This window comes from Mauremys mutica, chromosome 2 (genome assembly GCF_020497125.1).
Source record: "Mauremys mutica isolate MM-2020 ecotype Southern chromosome 2, ASM2049712v1, whole genome shotgun sequence".
NCBI lineage: Eukaryota > Metazoa > Chordata > Testudines > Geoemydidae > Mauremys > Mauremys mutica.
This window is the reverse complement of record NC_059073.1, coordinates 38,882,808-38,897,199: the sequence shown is the minus strand read 5'-3', so window position 1 is coordinate 38,897,199 and position 14,392 is coordinate 38,882,808. Positions and strand designations below refer to the sequence as shown.

General features: G+C 38.8%; 1 protein-coding gene across 1 annotated transcript in view; it reads left to right on the top strand.

Annotated features, from left to right (window-relative positions):
• The window catches only part of BAALC (BAALC binder of MAP3K1 and KLF4), a 33,574-nt gene extending 25,414 nt beyond the window's left edge, over positions 1–8,160 (top strand). The window contains exons 2-3 of the mRNA XM_045006774.1: positions 1,419–1,588; positions 6,868–8,160. Coding sequence (XP_044862709.1) covers positions 1,419–1,588; positions 6,868–6,978 — 281 coding nt within the window. The 3' untranslated portion in view covers positions 6,979–8,160. The remainder of the gene's footprint in view (positions 1–1,418; positions 1,589–6,867) is intronic.
• The last annotated feature ends 6,232 nt before the right edge of the window (positions 8,161–14,392 follow it).

Genomic DNA, 14,392 nt, shown 5'->3' with positions numbered 1-14,392 from the left:
CCTTAATGCTACATTTGAATTCATATCTGATTTATGAGACTGGGTTTGGTGATGCAATGCACAGTTCAAACAGCAATAAATGTTTTCTGTATAGTTCCTCTTCACATTTATTTCTCCTTTATATCTGTGTACACACCCTTACTTCTCTACCCAGTGATCACACTTGTACAGCCATAAAATAAGATTATAATTTTTTTCTGTTGGCATGTAGGGGGGAGGGATAGCTCAGTGGTTTGAGTATTGGCCTGCTTAAACCCAGGGTTGTGAGTTCAATCCTTGAGGGGGCCACTTAGGGATCTGGGGCAAAAAGAATTGGTCTTGCTAATGTAGGCAGGGGGCTGGACTCAATAACCTTCCAAGGTCCCTTCCAGTTCTAGGAGATTGGTATATCTCCAATTATTACTATGTAAGCAAGCCTCTTTTTAGAAATAGAAATTGTTAATCATTTTTGAACAATGAAAGCTACATTAGCCAAAGTGACACATCCAGCCTTGTTCTTTTTTTTTCATTGTTGTTATAACTTTGGCCAGATCCACAACTCAGATTTGAGACCCAGCATTACAACTAGAAGTTTAATGAAGTAGGCTTATTATAAATGATAGCTTAGTTCTGTTCATGCAATAAGATGAGGAAACTCTTTTAGGCTAATCCATATCATATTGCTCTACGTTTGCCTTGCAGTACATTCAACCAGAGCTGAAAAAAATATTAATAATTTGACTATTGATGGACACAATGTTTTGATAAAATATGTTTGTTTGTGACTATTATGCAATAAGTCCTCATAAAAATTAAGGATACCCTTCTAAATAATAATAATATTTGTATCGGAATATTTCTTACCTACCATTTTTATAAGTAACCCCTAAGATTACTAAGGTTAGAAAGGATTCAAGGGGAGAGATGTCTAGTTTTTTTCCAATGTCTTCCTTTTTATGCATTTGATAGTACTTTCTATACAGTCAGTCATTGTTTCCTTGTATAGTGAATTAGGACCTAATCCTGCAAGCCGCTCTGCATGGGCAAACTCTTGTACCCATGAAGTCAACAGGGCTCTGAGGTAGAGAGAAGGTCTGCTCATGTTCAGTGGCTTGCAGGATCTGGGCCCATGTTAACTCATGTCCCATTTTGTTTGTGTGGGTCTTTCATGCAGTGACAATGACGGGAGAGACATTTTTAAGACAGGGAAATGTGAAGGTAAAAATCACAAAAATAGATAGGAGACACAGAAGCAGCTGTACTATCTGAAACTTACTTTTAACTCCTTGTTTTATAGAAACTAGGTTTCAAGTTGACAGTGTTCTTTTGTTAAAAGTTACAAAATAGTGATACAATGCAAGGGAACAATGGCTGTTAGTGTCAACTGTTGTTGGAATCACTGAGCTATCCCCGAATGTGTTTTCATGTATTCTTATTAGGTATGCTGGAGGATGAAAAATCAACTCAGACCTGTGTTACCATGTCCTCGACTGCAAGTGGAATAATTAACACTGAGAAGAAAACTAGCTGTGGTACTCAATGCACAAAACCCATGGTCCATGCCTCTGGAACTATGACACAGAAACACAATGGCTTCAGAACAGCAGAGGTCTGTTTATAATTATGTTCCGTGACTCTCAGGGCTAGTTTCAATGGGACTACAATTATTTTTGTGATAATTACAATTCTTCATTTTACAGTCAAAACCCATTTAACATTTTGAAATACAATAAAATACTTACACTGCAGCCACAGCATATTGCATGAGAAGCTGCAGATCTGGGCAGAGGCAGACTCTGAATCTACGTCTTCTGACTGGTGATTAAGTGCTGACAGGGGACAGACCCAAAGGCCCTTTCCCAACTGCACAGTAGGATCATCAGACAGGTTTTATCAAACATTTACCTTTCAGATGGGAGAACAAGCATGGGGAATTTGAGCCCAAAAGGAATTTGTCTGAGAAAATAGAGAGCAACTGGAAAAGAGAGTTTAGAATGGAAGCCACATCTCAACTTTACCTCTTATGTTCATTAATAGCAAACACAATAGTATGTGTGTGTTTATTTTAAACCTCCTTGTACTGTATTATTCATCCTTCATTGCTTCTGCAGCATGGAAATATTCCCTTGTGACCTAGACGCCGTTGTGTCTTTCCATTTAGGTATTGCAGTAGCAGGAGTACAGGGGCACATTCCACATCAACATGACTTCAAGAGCCATAAGGGGATTGCTGAAAATGAAAAAGTGCAAATGCTTGTCATAATCATGAGTGCATGGAGAAATTTAATCAGTCAAATTGAGTATGGTGTAACAGAATCAATGTAATTATAAAATCCAATTTGTAAGATATTGGCAACATTTCAGAATTCGATTCTACAAATGATAGAGCTAATCTATTATTCTTATTTTTTTAGCAACAAGAATACAAACATTTTAAGAGGAGCTCTGTGTAAGTTCGAAAGCTTGTCTCTCTTGCCAACATAAGTTGGTCCAGTAAAAGATATTATCCCACTCATCTTGTCTTTCATTTTATTTGGTGTTACTAGAGATGATGGACCAATTCCTGCAATCCTTAAATCATGTGACCATTGACTGCAATGGGGCTACTCACATGAGTATGGATTACTTAATTGGGCCCTCTGTCATTGGCTTGGAATGCATTCTTCCAACTTTTTCTGGCACACAAAGATGCATGCAATCAAATCTTGTTATTGTTATATCCATGTGCATAGAGAAGTTGGTTGACACTAAGTCAAATCTTGGTCATCTGACTTATGTGAGTATTCTCACTGACTTCACTTTGCCTTCTATCTCTATTGGGAGGCAGTGTTGCCTAGTGCACGGCACACAGGACTGGGGCTCAGGAGACCTGGGTTATATTGCTGGGTCTGCCATTGGCCTGGTGGGTGACCCTGGGCAAGTCACTTGGTCATGCCGTGCCTCAGTTTCCCCATCTGTAAATTGGGAATAAAGCTCTTTGAGATCTACTGATGACAAGTGCTATCTATATAAGCTAGGTATTATTATTTGTTACAATATCTATTCCTCTGTTGTCTTGCTGAATCAGACTGCAGTGCCAGCAAAGGTGTATGTCAGTACGGTGGAAAGGATATGGGCCTAAAAGAAATTGATAATAAAAACAATTAATAAAATAATGAAGGAAATGCAACAGTTGGACACTCAAGGGATTAATGTTGGGTCCTGGATTATTAACTATATTGTATGAAAGATCCGACGGAGGAGGTGCACTGGGAGTTGAAGTTTGCTGACTGACATTAAGTTATTTTGATTAACAAAATCTATGGAGAATTGTGAGAAACACCAGATGGATGTGAACACTTTGGATGATTAGGCAGCACAATGGCAGATGTAATTCAACTTGCGTAAATATAATGTACGTTGGCAAATGTAGGGGCCCAATTCTGCCCTCAGTTACATGGGTGTAACAACCACTGACTTCAGTGGGAGTTACACTTTTGGAAGTGAAGACAGCATTGGCTCTATAATCTAGATAATCTGCAGGAAAAAAATATCAGATTCATTGTGAGTGGCTAATGAAATGTTTGCCAGGTACATAGCAACATTTGAAAAGACAAATAGGTGAATTAAAATAGAGAGATAATATTATAAGACCATTTCAAACGCTGGTGTGCACTCATTTATCTTGTCCAGATATGGTTAGCACACCTTAAGAAAGGTATAGTGAGGACTGGAAAGGTCCAGAGAAGGCATGCATATATATAAACTATGCAATAATTATTTAGTCTGGAAAGGCAGAAAAAGACTTGAATGAATTATTCAAATTATGAAGGGCAGATTGAAGATTTCATAAAATACAAGGAAGCAATCCTTGAAAATAAAGGGCAGTAAATTTTAGATAATTACAATAAATATTACTTTAGATAGTGTACAGTCAGCCTGTGGAATTGACTACTGCGGTAGGTCAGTGAGGCAATTGCTATCACTAGATTTCTAATAGGTAAATCTTTATTTTGCATGGGGACTATATATACTGTACATGTCCCCAATATGCACTTTATTTAAAGCTCAGCTTGAGGAAAAACACAGCTCCTCCTATTAAAATAATCAGATTAATATGTATGAGCAGAGATTAATGGCGAAGGACAGTTCACATCTGTAATGGGACATATGCCTCACCTTTCCTTGTTCACCACAGAAACTGCTCAGACTCTCTTCTCTTAAGGGGGGAGGGATAGCTCAGTGGTTTGAGCATTGGTTGTGAGTTTAATTCTTGAGGGGGCCACTTAGGGATCTGGGGCAAAAATCAGTACTTGGTCCCACTAGTGAAGGCAGGGGGCTGGACTCAATGACCTGTCAGGGTCCATTCCAGTTCTAGGAGATAGGTATATCTCCATTATTATTATTTCTTTTCATGTCCACTCCATATAATTTATTCAAGTCCCTTTAACCAACACCTCTACAGTTCAGTACAACAATTCTACTTCCTGTAGCCCTATTACCATCAGACCCCTGATCGTCAGGGCTCTGGAAGGAAAGGAGATCTCCCTTCCTTGGGATCTTCTTCAGTTTGGGCACAGCTGGCCTGGCCAATAACACTTCCTTCCTGCCTTTTATCAAGCTAGTCATCTGATGAGCCAATTAGTTTCTTAACTCATCCAGTGTCCCCATCTGATTAGCTAATTCCTCCCTATTTCCTCAATCAGCTACTGCTGGGGAAACTAACTGAGACTACAGTGATCAGAGAGCTGACTCCTCTATTAGGCCTCATCACTCTGACACAACCTCATTTAAAAATGGACCATCTGAGCTACTATCTATATGATGGCACATACAAATCCTCCTGGCTCTACTTGCCCAGGTTGGCCCACAGGGTAACAAGGATTTGGCCCTCTTTCACAGGACAATATATTGCATCATGAATTTTTCTTCAAGGAGTAAATAGCCAGGGTTACATCACTACATCTGGTTTTAAACAGAACTGCCCATGGACTTCTTGATGATTACTAAGAATAGAGTAATTCAGAAGAAAGTGACACATCTCCTACATCACAGTGATAGAACACCCCAGATTCTCATGGCATTTTTTATATATTTACTTAAGTGGAGGTCAAGCCAAGTGTCAGAGAAATTATGCTGGTTTTGAGTAACAAGTGTATGGGTTTTCTTCTTGTACAAAACTTTCGGAAGGGTCAAAAGAGTCCAAATTTATAGCATAGAAAGAAAAGCACATCTTTGGGAAATAAGCATTAAAAGGGCCCTGGCCTTGTCCTGCACATAATCCCATGTTGTGCAGGATCCCGCACTGCATGGCTGCATCAGACCTACCTGGATCATGGCTCTGAGGGCAGGGAGATTGTGCTAGGTGCTATAAAATCACAGAACAAAAACACAGTATCTGTCCCTGCGAGTTTACAAACTGTCGGTCTGTATCCATCTGTCGTCTCTTGTTTTATACTGAGATTATAAACTCCTTGGGGCATGGATTGTCATTTTGTTCTACATTTGTATAGCACAATGGGTTCCATGACAAAGGCCTCTGGGTGCTTTGGTAATAGATGTTATTACTAATCATCATTAATCATCAACAGCATCATCATCCAGGCATAAGACAAGAGACAGATAGACAGATGGGGCAGCATAAGGAAATAATGCAACAATATTGGTCATAAGAACATAAGAATGGCCATACGGGGTCAAACCAAAGGTCCATCTAGCCCAGTATTCTGTCTTCCGACAGTGGCCAATACCACTTGCTTCGGAGGGAATAAACAGAACAGGTAATCAGCAAGTGATCCATCCCCTGTCACCCTTTCCCAGCTTCTGGCAAACAGAGGCTAAGGTATGCATGACAGGCAATGGTATCAGCGTACCAGCAAGGACTCCACCTCTTCAGGCTGGCCAGCAGAGCTGATTGGATGCAAGAGGGGAATGCTGCTGCATCTTGCAAAGGGCTGATGCAGCATTCTCCTGGAAAAGGGAGCTTTGGATGATGTGTGTTCATAGTGATGTCTTTAAGACACAACTGCTTCCTGGTGCTGCCCCATATTCTGGGTTGATCCAAAAGGGTTAAGACACCAAGAGGAGTACCTGTGTAAAACTTATTTGTAAATGACTAGAACCTGAGGATTAGGGCCAGTCCAGCTCCCATTGACATCAAAGAGAGTTTGCCCATCAACTTTAAGGGAATCAAACTATTTGTAATCAATTCTATTTTTAAGGGACAATTGGTATTACCAGGACTGGGTTTGCTGCTAGTGAATAAAATAAACTATTAATTTTTTATGTATTTTAACTTTTTTTTTTTAAATAGAGTGACTTTTCTTCCATGAGAGCTGTATTGTAAAGTTCTTTATTCTTTGGAAGTGATTTGATACAGAACTGTACCATGTATATAAGACTTAATTCTCTTTTATACAAACCTAAACTATAATTTTGAAAAACCTATTCTGGTTTAAGAGCAGGAGAAACCTAAAGAAAACTTAAGCCAAACTTTGCCCTCAGCAATGTATGTTCAAATCCCATTGGCTTCAGTGGGAGCCCCCCCAATGCCATCCATGGATTAAAACTAGCCCCATTGTTGAAAGGGATACATTTTTCAATCTGTGCATAGAGGTGCATGCGCAGCAGTGTTAATGTCGGTCAAAAGGATTTATTGGCCTGGTCCAATACCCACTGACATCTATGGGAGTCTTTCCCTTGATGTCAACGGGCTTTGGATGAGGCCAGATAGATATCTATTGTGCTTAACTAAAAATATACCCCAAATCACAAAAATGGGTGGAGAACACTTGGTCTTTCTGTGTATTTAACATATTTATTTTGACAAACTTCAGATAGCTGTTGTAAATGTCTCGCAATTTGCTGCCAAATGTTGAACTCATTATATCGTTTTAAACTTTTTAACAGGCTAAATGGGACACCAAGAAAATGTCCACAAAAGAAGTCACCATTAACGTTACAAAAAGCATCAGACAAATTGACAGCGACAGAAGAATCACAAAGAATTGTGTCAATTAAAGGAGTAAAGCAAATGTGAAGATGGACCTAACAATACTTTGCTGCACTTTAACTGTGACTAATCACTTAAGATTTGAAGATCTCAAGATGTTCTGTGTTGAATGCAATGGGCAGCGGCTGCTGAGTGCCTTGAGAAACGTTGTTTTAACTAGCAGTAAATAGCTGCAAACACTGTTGGATGTTCAGACATGTATTTATCTATTGCAATGGCACTGTACAAAAATATAACAAAATATGTGCCATTTTTCTCTCCAAGTCCTGTGCTATCTAATTGTAGTTTTTCTATGCTGCATTGCTGTTAGGGATTGGACAATTAGAGCTGCAGTTCATCTCACTTTAAAACAGAGAAAGAATCATTAATCTGTGTTACTAGTAAGTAGCCTGAAATGTGTTACCTTCTGTTTTATAAAGTTAAAGATCTGACTTTCATAAAAACTCAAACCCAGATATCTCAGAAGTAAAGAAACACAAATGGCTTCCAATTTTAAACTATATATGTGATCCATGAGTCATATTGTCTTCTGGTTAAATTACCTTGTTTCAAGTTAGTTTCTATATCAGAAGAGTTTAGGTCTTGAAAGCAATAATACTCATGTTGTTACAGTGTAATGAATCTGAAGTACCCAGTTTTAGCTCACAGGTAGTGTTCAGTTTACATTCTGTCTTGACTCTTTCTCAATTCTCCCTTCAGAAACACCAAACTGAGAACTGTTTTACAAGATTTTGTAAGACACCCTTCACTTTCTAATTTTATATATAAATAAGCAGACTTCCCCAAATAATTTCATAATGATGACAACTACAAGAAGATTATCTTTATTTAATAATTAAATTTAATTGATTTAGCTTATATTCTTGTTCTTTCAATATATAGAAAATGGGCAGAACATACATTTTAATTGCATTATATCCTGTGTCACTGTACTGTATATTTAGCATAAGTATATTCCCAAGAAATCAATGTAAACTTTTGTACAGACCACTAATTAATACAAGACCCTCTAAACAACAAAGTAATGAGTTTGATATAAACCCACTGTGGTTTTGACTTTGGACTTTTATGGCGATAAGAGCAGTAAAATCATTTTACTCACTCATTATACACCTATGAGCATCCTTGAGGTGTCATTTACAATAAACTATTCAGCAACCATTAACGCTCATTACTTATAATAGGTGGAGGTGGGCAGAAACTGATCAATGTCTGAGCTGCATAAGGTACTTCTTTTTTATACCTAGGCAAACACAATCATAAATAGATTCCTGGAACGGCATCCTAATGTATTCCACATGAGAAGTCTTTTAAGAAGTCAACATCAGGTTTATGAGTATTTATTACTTTACTTGGAATACAGCAAGTATATGCAGTAAAGAATTGTTTAAATAAGTAATTGTTTTTATAATTCTTATAGAAAGTGAAGTCCAGTCTTTGCCAGAAATATGTTGCATGCAGTAGAGTTTGTATAGTTTTAAAACCATTTATAATATGTAGATTTTAAAAGGAGGGGACCAAAGATCCCATTCTTAGCAACTCTTTTCAACTCATTTTTTTACCTGAGCTGTGCATTTATGTACCATAACTAAGCAGCATTGAAAGTTGAGTGGTGTAGGTGAAAACAGCTGCTACTCACATTTATCTCACCTACTTAATGGAACCTGCCATCTTGCTGCACCTCTTAGACTCACTCCTTAAAATAAGCAGTGGCTGTTGTAGCTCAATATTCTTCCTTAGCAATGGGTGGCCATTGTTGTCTTTGGCAGTATACAAATCTAACTGAAAGTACAAATGAATGATTCTCTGTTATTTATGTAGAGCATAACATATAGATGGTATTGCCCATGGGACAGCTGTGCCAAACCAATAACGTTCTTGACCCACAGGGCTTACAGTCAGAGACAGTATAGTACAATCCAATCCAGCAAAGGAGCAGTGGGCGGCCCGTGTAGCCGGGGTGCGTCAGGGAACAAATAGATTTAAAAGTGTCTTTTGAAGAAGAGAGAGGTTGCTTTACACACGTTTGCTGTTCCACTGGTAGGGTGGTATGGGAGAAGGTAAGGAGTGGGGCGTGAGCAAAGGAGACAAAGTGAGGAGAAGGAGTTGAGGTAGCAAAATAATTTGTAATCTAATAATTTAAATGGAAACACTGTTTTTATTATTATTTTTTTTTAATTCTGTATAGCTTGGTTAACCATACTCAGAAACTGAAGATCTATTGTCCAATAACAGTAAACTGAGTTCAGAGGAACTTTTTGTATTAAATAACTGGAGATACTCATAGTACTACAATTTAAATGTGGAACTCACTAATGACTAAACCCAGCATAACAGGAAATCAAGACATGGAAAAGAAAGGTTGCAATCTAGGTGTTGTGTGAAGATCCTACCACAAGCATTACTTGATTTTTGTGACCCTTGGATATGTATTGGGAAAGTGCTATGTGTAAACTGTTCCACACGTCTTTTTCTCTAGAGATGGGCCCAGACTAAAACATTTGATCCAAACATCCATGAATTTTATGGCTTTTGAAATCCAGATTCAAATTCTGTGTCTTGTGCCATTCGCTAAGTTATGACTGTTTGATAAAGGCCTATGGAAAAAAAACTTTTCTCTAAAGGCTGGATACCCTTTGGATCATACACTCTTATGGTTATTACTTAGCAAGACAACTACTATAAACGCTCAAACTGGGGGGTCTCAGAAATCTTCATTCAGTCCATGTGTGACTTTCAAAGGATATAAGGTAGTAGATTACAGCCCATAACTGTCCATTCACTTTCTGACAATGTGAGATGAGCTGAACTCTGTGAGATACTTTGTTTTTAACTGCTTTATTTTACACCATGGATATAATATGATAGGATTTTTGTTGACAGGAGGAGAAGAGAAAGCATTCTACTAGATACACTGTTCCTGGTAGGGAAGTTTAAAGTTTCAGATGGAGGAGTTTTGCCTCTGTTCTGAATGCCCAGTATTGGATCCATCTGCCTGTATTCTATCATGCAAAAGAAGGATGCATATTTTCTATAGATGAAAGAGTGTGAAAGTCAAAACATCTTACAACGGTTCATTCAGCAGATTATTCAGCCTATCAAGAAACTGTGAAAGAAAATAATTTATATCTAGTCTATTAGTCCAGAAGCAGTTTATTTTTGTTTTTGGCATGTATGTAGAAAGTTTTGATAAATGTAAACCTTCTGCCAGGGTACCAGCACTGGGATGTGCTATTATTAATGTACTTCTAGGTACTGGTAAACTCAGGGTGGTGCGTGCTAGGTTCTGGCCAAAGCTCATTGAAAATTATATCTAGCTTTTTTGTCTTTTTTGTCAGAAGCACATTGGGTTAGTCTGTGTCTATGGAATTGTGTCCATGTGGTTGTCCCCTTGAATTTTTCATTGCTGTTCTTTAGAAGAGGTACAAAAGCATATTCAGTCAAATGTGTGACAGCAACATTGGCCAAACTCAGCATGGTTCTGTCACAAGAGAATTGCAGTCCCAGAGTTCATAAAATATGTTTGCATACATTACTGCTTAGAAACTGTATCAGGAAGAGAATCCAAATTTGCCCAATCTGTAATTAAAAAACAACCTTAATGGTTAAAGTGCAACTAGATGCAATGCAAAATTAGGTGTCATTCATAAAGTGCATGGTTCTATATCATTCAAAGGAATTTCAGCAGGTGCATATTGAGAAACCCACTTGAGATGAAGTTGATGAAAGGCATCAGAATCCTAGTCACTGGAAATAATTGGTTACTGATGACCTCTCAGGAAATGATGGATGCAATGAAGTTTTCAATCTTTGCAAACCTTTAACATTATGGTAAAATTACAGCCAGTTATGTCAGTTTTGACCTCTGAGTGAGCAATTCTCTACAGTGGGATAAAAGCTTCTCTTGATTTTGAAGAACTGGTGGTTATGAGTCCACTCCAGAAGCTATTCATTTATGAATGGATCTGTTTCTCTGGACTGGGAAGTGACTGGCATATTGTCTATGCATGGGTATAGACCTGGGTAGTGAATAGGTGGACCATGGTCAAAATCCAGATCACCAGATGCTTTTGAATGGACCCTGAAATCTTTGTATTCGCTTATCATTATTTGTTTTTTTTAATTATTTTCTCTGGAGTCTGGACCTTGACTATACCTTGACCAAGAAATTTGGACCTTGACAAAAAATAATTGACTATCTCTGGTATAGAAAATGTTACATGTGACCTGAGCCTTGCTGTGTCTTAGACTCTGGGTGCAGAGGGTGGATCCAAAGGAAGAGTTGCTATGCTGGTTTCAACAGTTCAACAGTACTGGGTTGTAATCCCAGTAATTTCTCCAATGTTTCCCCCAGTAGCTCCTCGTCAGCAAATTTTCACACAGACAAGATAATCATTTAGGATGAGCAATGGCTATCCATGGGTGTAACATGGCTTCCTTGTAGTCACCAAGTTGGAACCCATTGCTCACAAATCACATCAAGGTTTTCACCAGCACAGAACCCAAGACACCTCACTCCAAACAAGGATCATACCTCTAGATAATGAGCCACTTGTTTGCCACAAAGTAGGCTTTCCTTATTTAATATATGAAGAACCTTTGGTCTGAAAGGCTATAGCTGAGGCTTTGGAATTGCTGTGGAGTGTGTCATCGTGTCTATGGGGTATTTTGGAAGGAATTTCCCTTCTGAAGTTGAGACAATATTTTTGACTGGTGGAGATACCGTGGCACCAACCTTAGGCTCCCCCAATTCATGAAAGTTCTTTATTTTATATAAACATTTTAGATCAAGATTTAGTTTAATCTGATGTCTTTATTGGGCTCTTATGATGCCCTCAAAGGAGGCACCTTTGTATCTAATAATGCTGGAAGGGGAAGATATTTTATTAATATTAATGAGTTCCTTGCAAGCCATTGACTGACATCCTGTCCTGAAAAAGTCCTGTAGGTTGCTTTTGTTTCTTGTGATGTATGTGTGGTACTTGTTCTCCTAGCTGTTTACAAGGGGGAGGTGGTACACTACTCACCAGGCATGGGGGAAGGGTCCTGCTACACATAACTTGATTGTGGGAGTAGCTTGTTAAATATCCCTGAAAGGCTGCCTGTCTGCTCCCTGAGGCTGGCTAGCACCCAAGTAAATAGGTAAATAGTAAACTAGTACCATCCAGGGTTTTATTCAATAAATCAGGATAATTGTGAATTTTGAACCTAGGAAGGGATTTCTCACTTACCTCTCTGTAATCCCATGATGGCACACCTTCATGGGGAGTGGAATCCTCATGTGCCTCTGTTCTCATCACAGACTTTCTGAAGTGCTCCTAAGACTTTAACATGGAGCCAGCCTGTGGAGTGGGGGAGGGGTGGAGAGAGACCTATTTCCTGCCTTTCAGAGCCTGATCCTCTTTCCCTGGCAGAGCAGTGGTTTATGGCTGATGATCAGAAGGCACATATCCTATGCTGCTGCTGCCTCAGATCTGGCTAAGCAAGGGTCCCTGGGCTGAAAGGTAGACAGGCTCAGTTTCTAGTAGGCTGTAGCCTAGGGTGATCAGATGTCCCAATTTTATAGGGACAGTCTCGATTTTTTGGTCTTTTTCTTATATAGGCTTCTACACCCCCCCACCCCCTGTCCCAATTTTTCACATTTGCTGTCTGGTCACCCTACTGTAGCCTGAGGCAGAGCTGCACAGGAGGAACAGGTGTCTAAGCAGGCCCAGACATGCTGCAGGGTGGGGTGGGGCAGTAATCATGCTACAGAGCAGAGAGAGAGACTGTGTAAGAGAAAACCCTTGATTTTCACCCATGAGTAATGAATGAGGAGAAAATCTGTGCAACAGAAAAGCATATTCAGTCAAACCAGTGACAGCAACGGTGGTTAAACTCAGCTTAGTTCTGTTACATGAGAATTGTAGTCAAAATAACTTTACAAACATTAGCTTAGTTCTGTTACATGAGAATTGTAGTCAAAATAACTTTACAAACATTACTGCTTAGAAACTGCTTCGGGAAGAGAATCCAGATATTACCAGTCTAATCGGGACAACCTCAATGGCTAAATTGCAATTACTCTTTGAAAAATGATCATGTGATGATGTGATTGGATTTCTGCATTGTGTTTCAATGATTCCACATCAAATTTAAACAGTTTACAGGTAAAAATCTGTTTTCTCTTATTTGTCAATCTGTCACACTAAGACCTGGGATTTGAAAGTCAGGCTGTATTTTTCCTAGCACATATATCACTATCGATTATAAAATTCTGCAACCAGAGCTTAGTTAACAATTTTGTTGATAATGTACAAGCTAGAATGTAACTCACCTCACTCTTCTTGAACTATGTTGGTTCTGCAGTGTTAATATGAGTGTAAAATAGTAAAAGCACATTTTTTCAAAAAATAAGCAGGTATGCCACTGAATTGGCATAGGAAACAGATATGCTGAGTGGAGAAGACAATGTAGCCATGTTGGTTGCTTCCCTCAAATGTAGGAGGGCTTCTACTCCAAACTTAAATCTAATAAAAAGAACAGGAGTACTTGTGGCACTTGTTAGTCTCTAAGGTGCCACAAATACTCCTGTTCTTTTTGCGGATACAGACTAACACGGCTGCTACTCTTAAATCTAATAGTCTTCATCCCTTTAGTGTGCAAGTCCTGGGACAGAGCTAAAATGGGACTTTTGTTAGTTTATTGCTATTCCTACAGCATCCTGGAGTCCCTGTTAAGCTGACCAAGTTCTTCACTGTGGTGGTGGTCGTGGAGGAGTCATCAAGGCGGATTGTTCTGAGTGACTTCAGCATCCCTACTAATGATGACTTGTTTGGGTTAGTGCAAGATCTCATGAACCAAATCAAACCCCGAATCTCAACATTAGCAGGTTAAAAGATTGGATCCAGATTGTGTGGTCTGAATCCATGTCTAAATACAAGCAACTTGTAAAATCTCTTACGTAGCATACTATAATTCTCATGAATGTAACGGGTAACTTGAAAAGAACCTACAGTACGCGTTTGCTTTCCTAAGCTAGCTGCATTAATTTTAGTGAAATTTGATGCAAAAGTTTTGTTCTTTAATGACTTAGTCATACTCCTATTGACTTCAAAAGGAATAAGACTGGGCTCTCGAGGAGTATTACATGAGTTACTGCATTTGTGCTCACATAGGGCAAGATTCTGTTGGTTTTACTAATATGGAGTAATACCTTACTCTACGAGTGGCCCCACTGAGGACAATGGGGCTACTTGTGGAGTAAGGTACTACTCAAAGTGTGTGAAGATGGTAGAGTCCAGCCCATATTGATAGATACAACTGAAGTCCTAAAAGTAACATTTCCCTTATATTATTTCACTGGTATTTCTGAAAGGGCAGAGACAATTTCTCTTGTGTCTCTTATTGTAGGTAACTTTAAACAGAAAGAGCATATTTAAA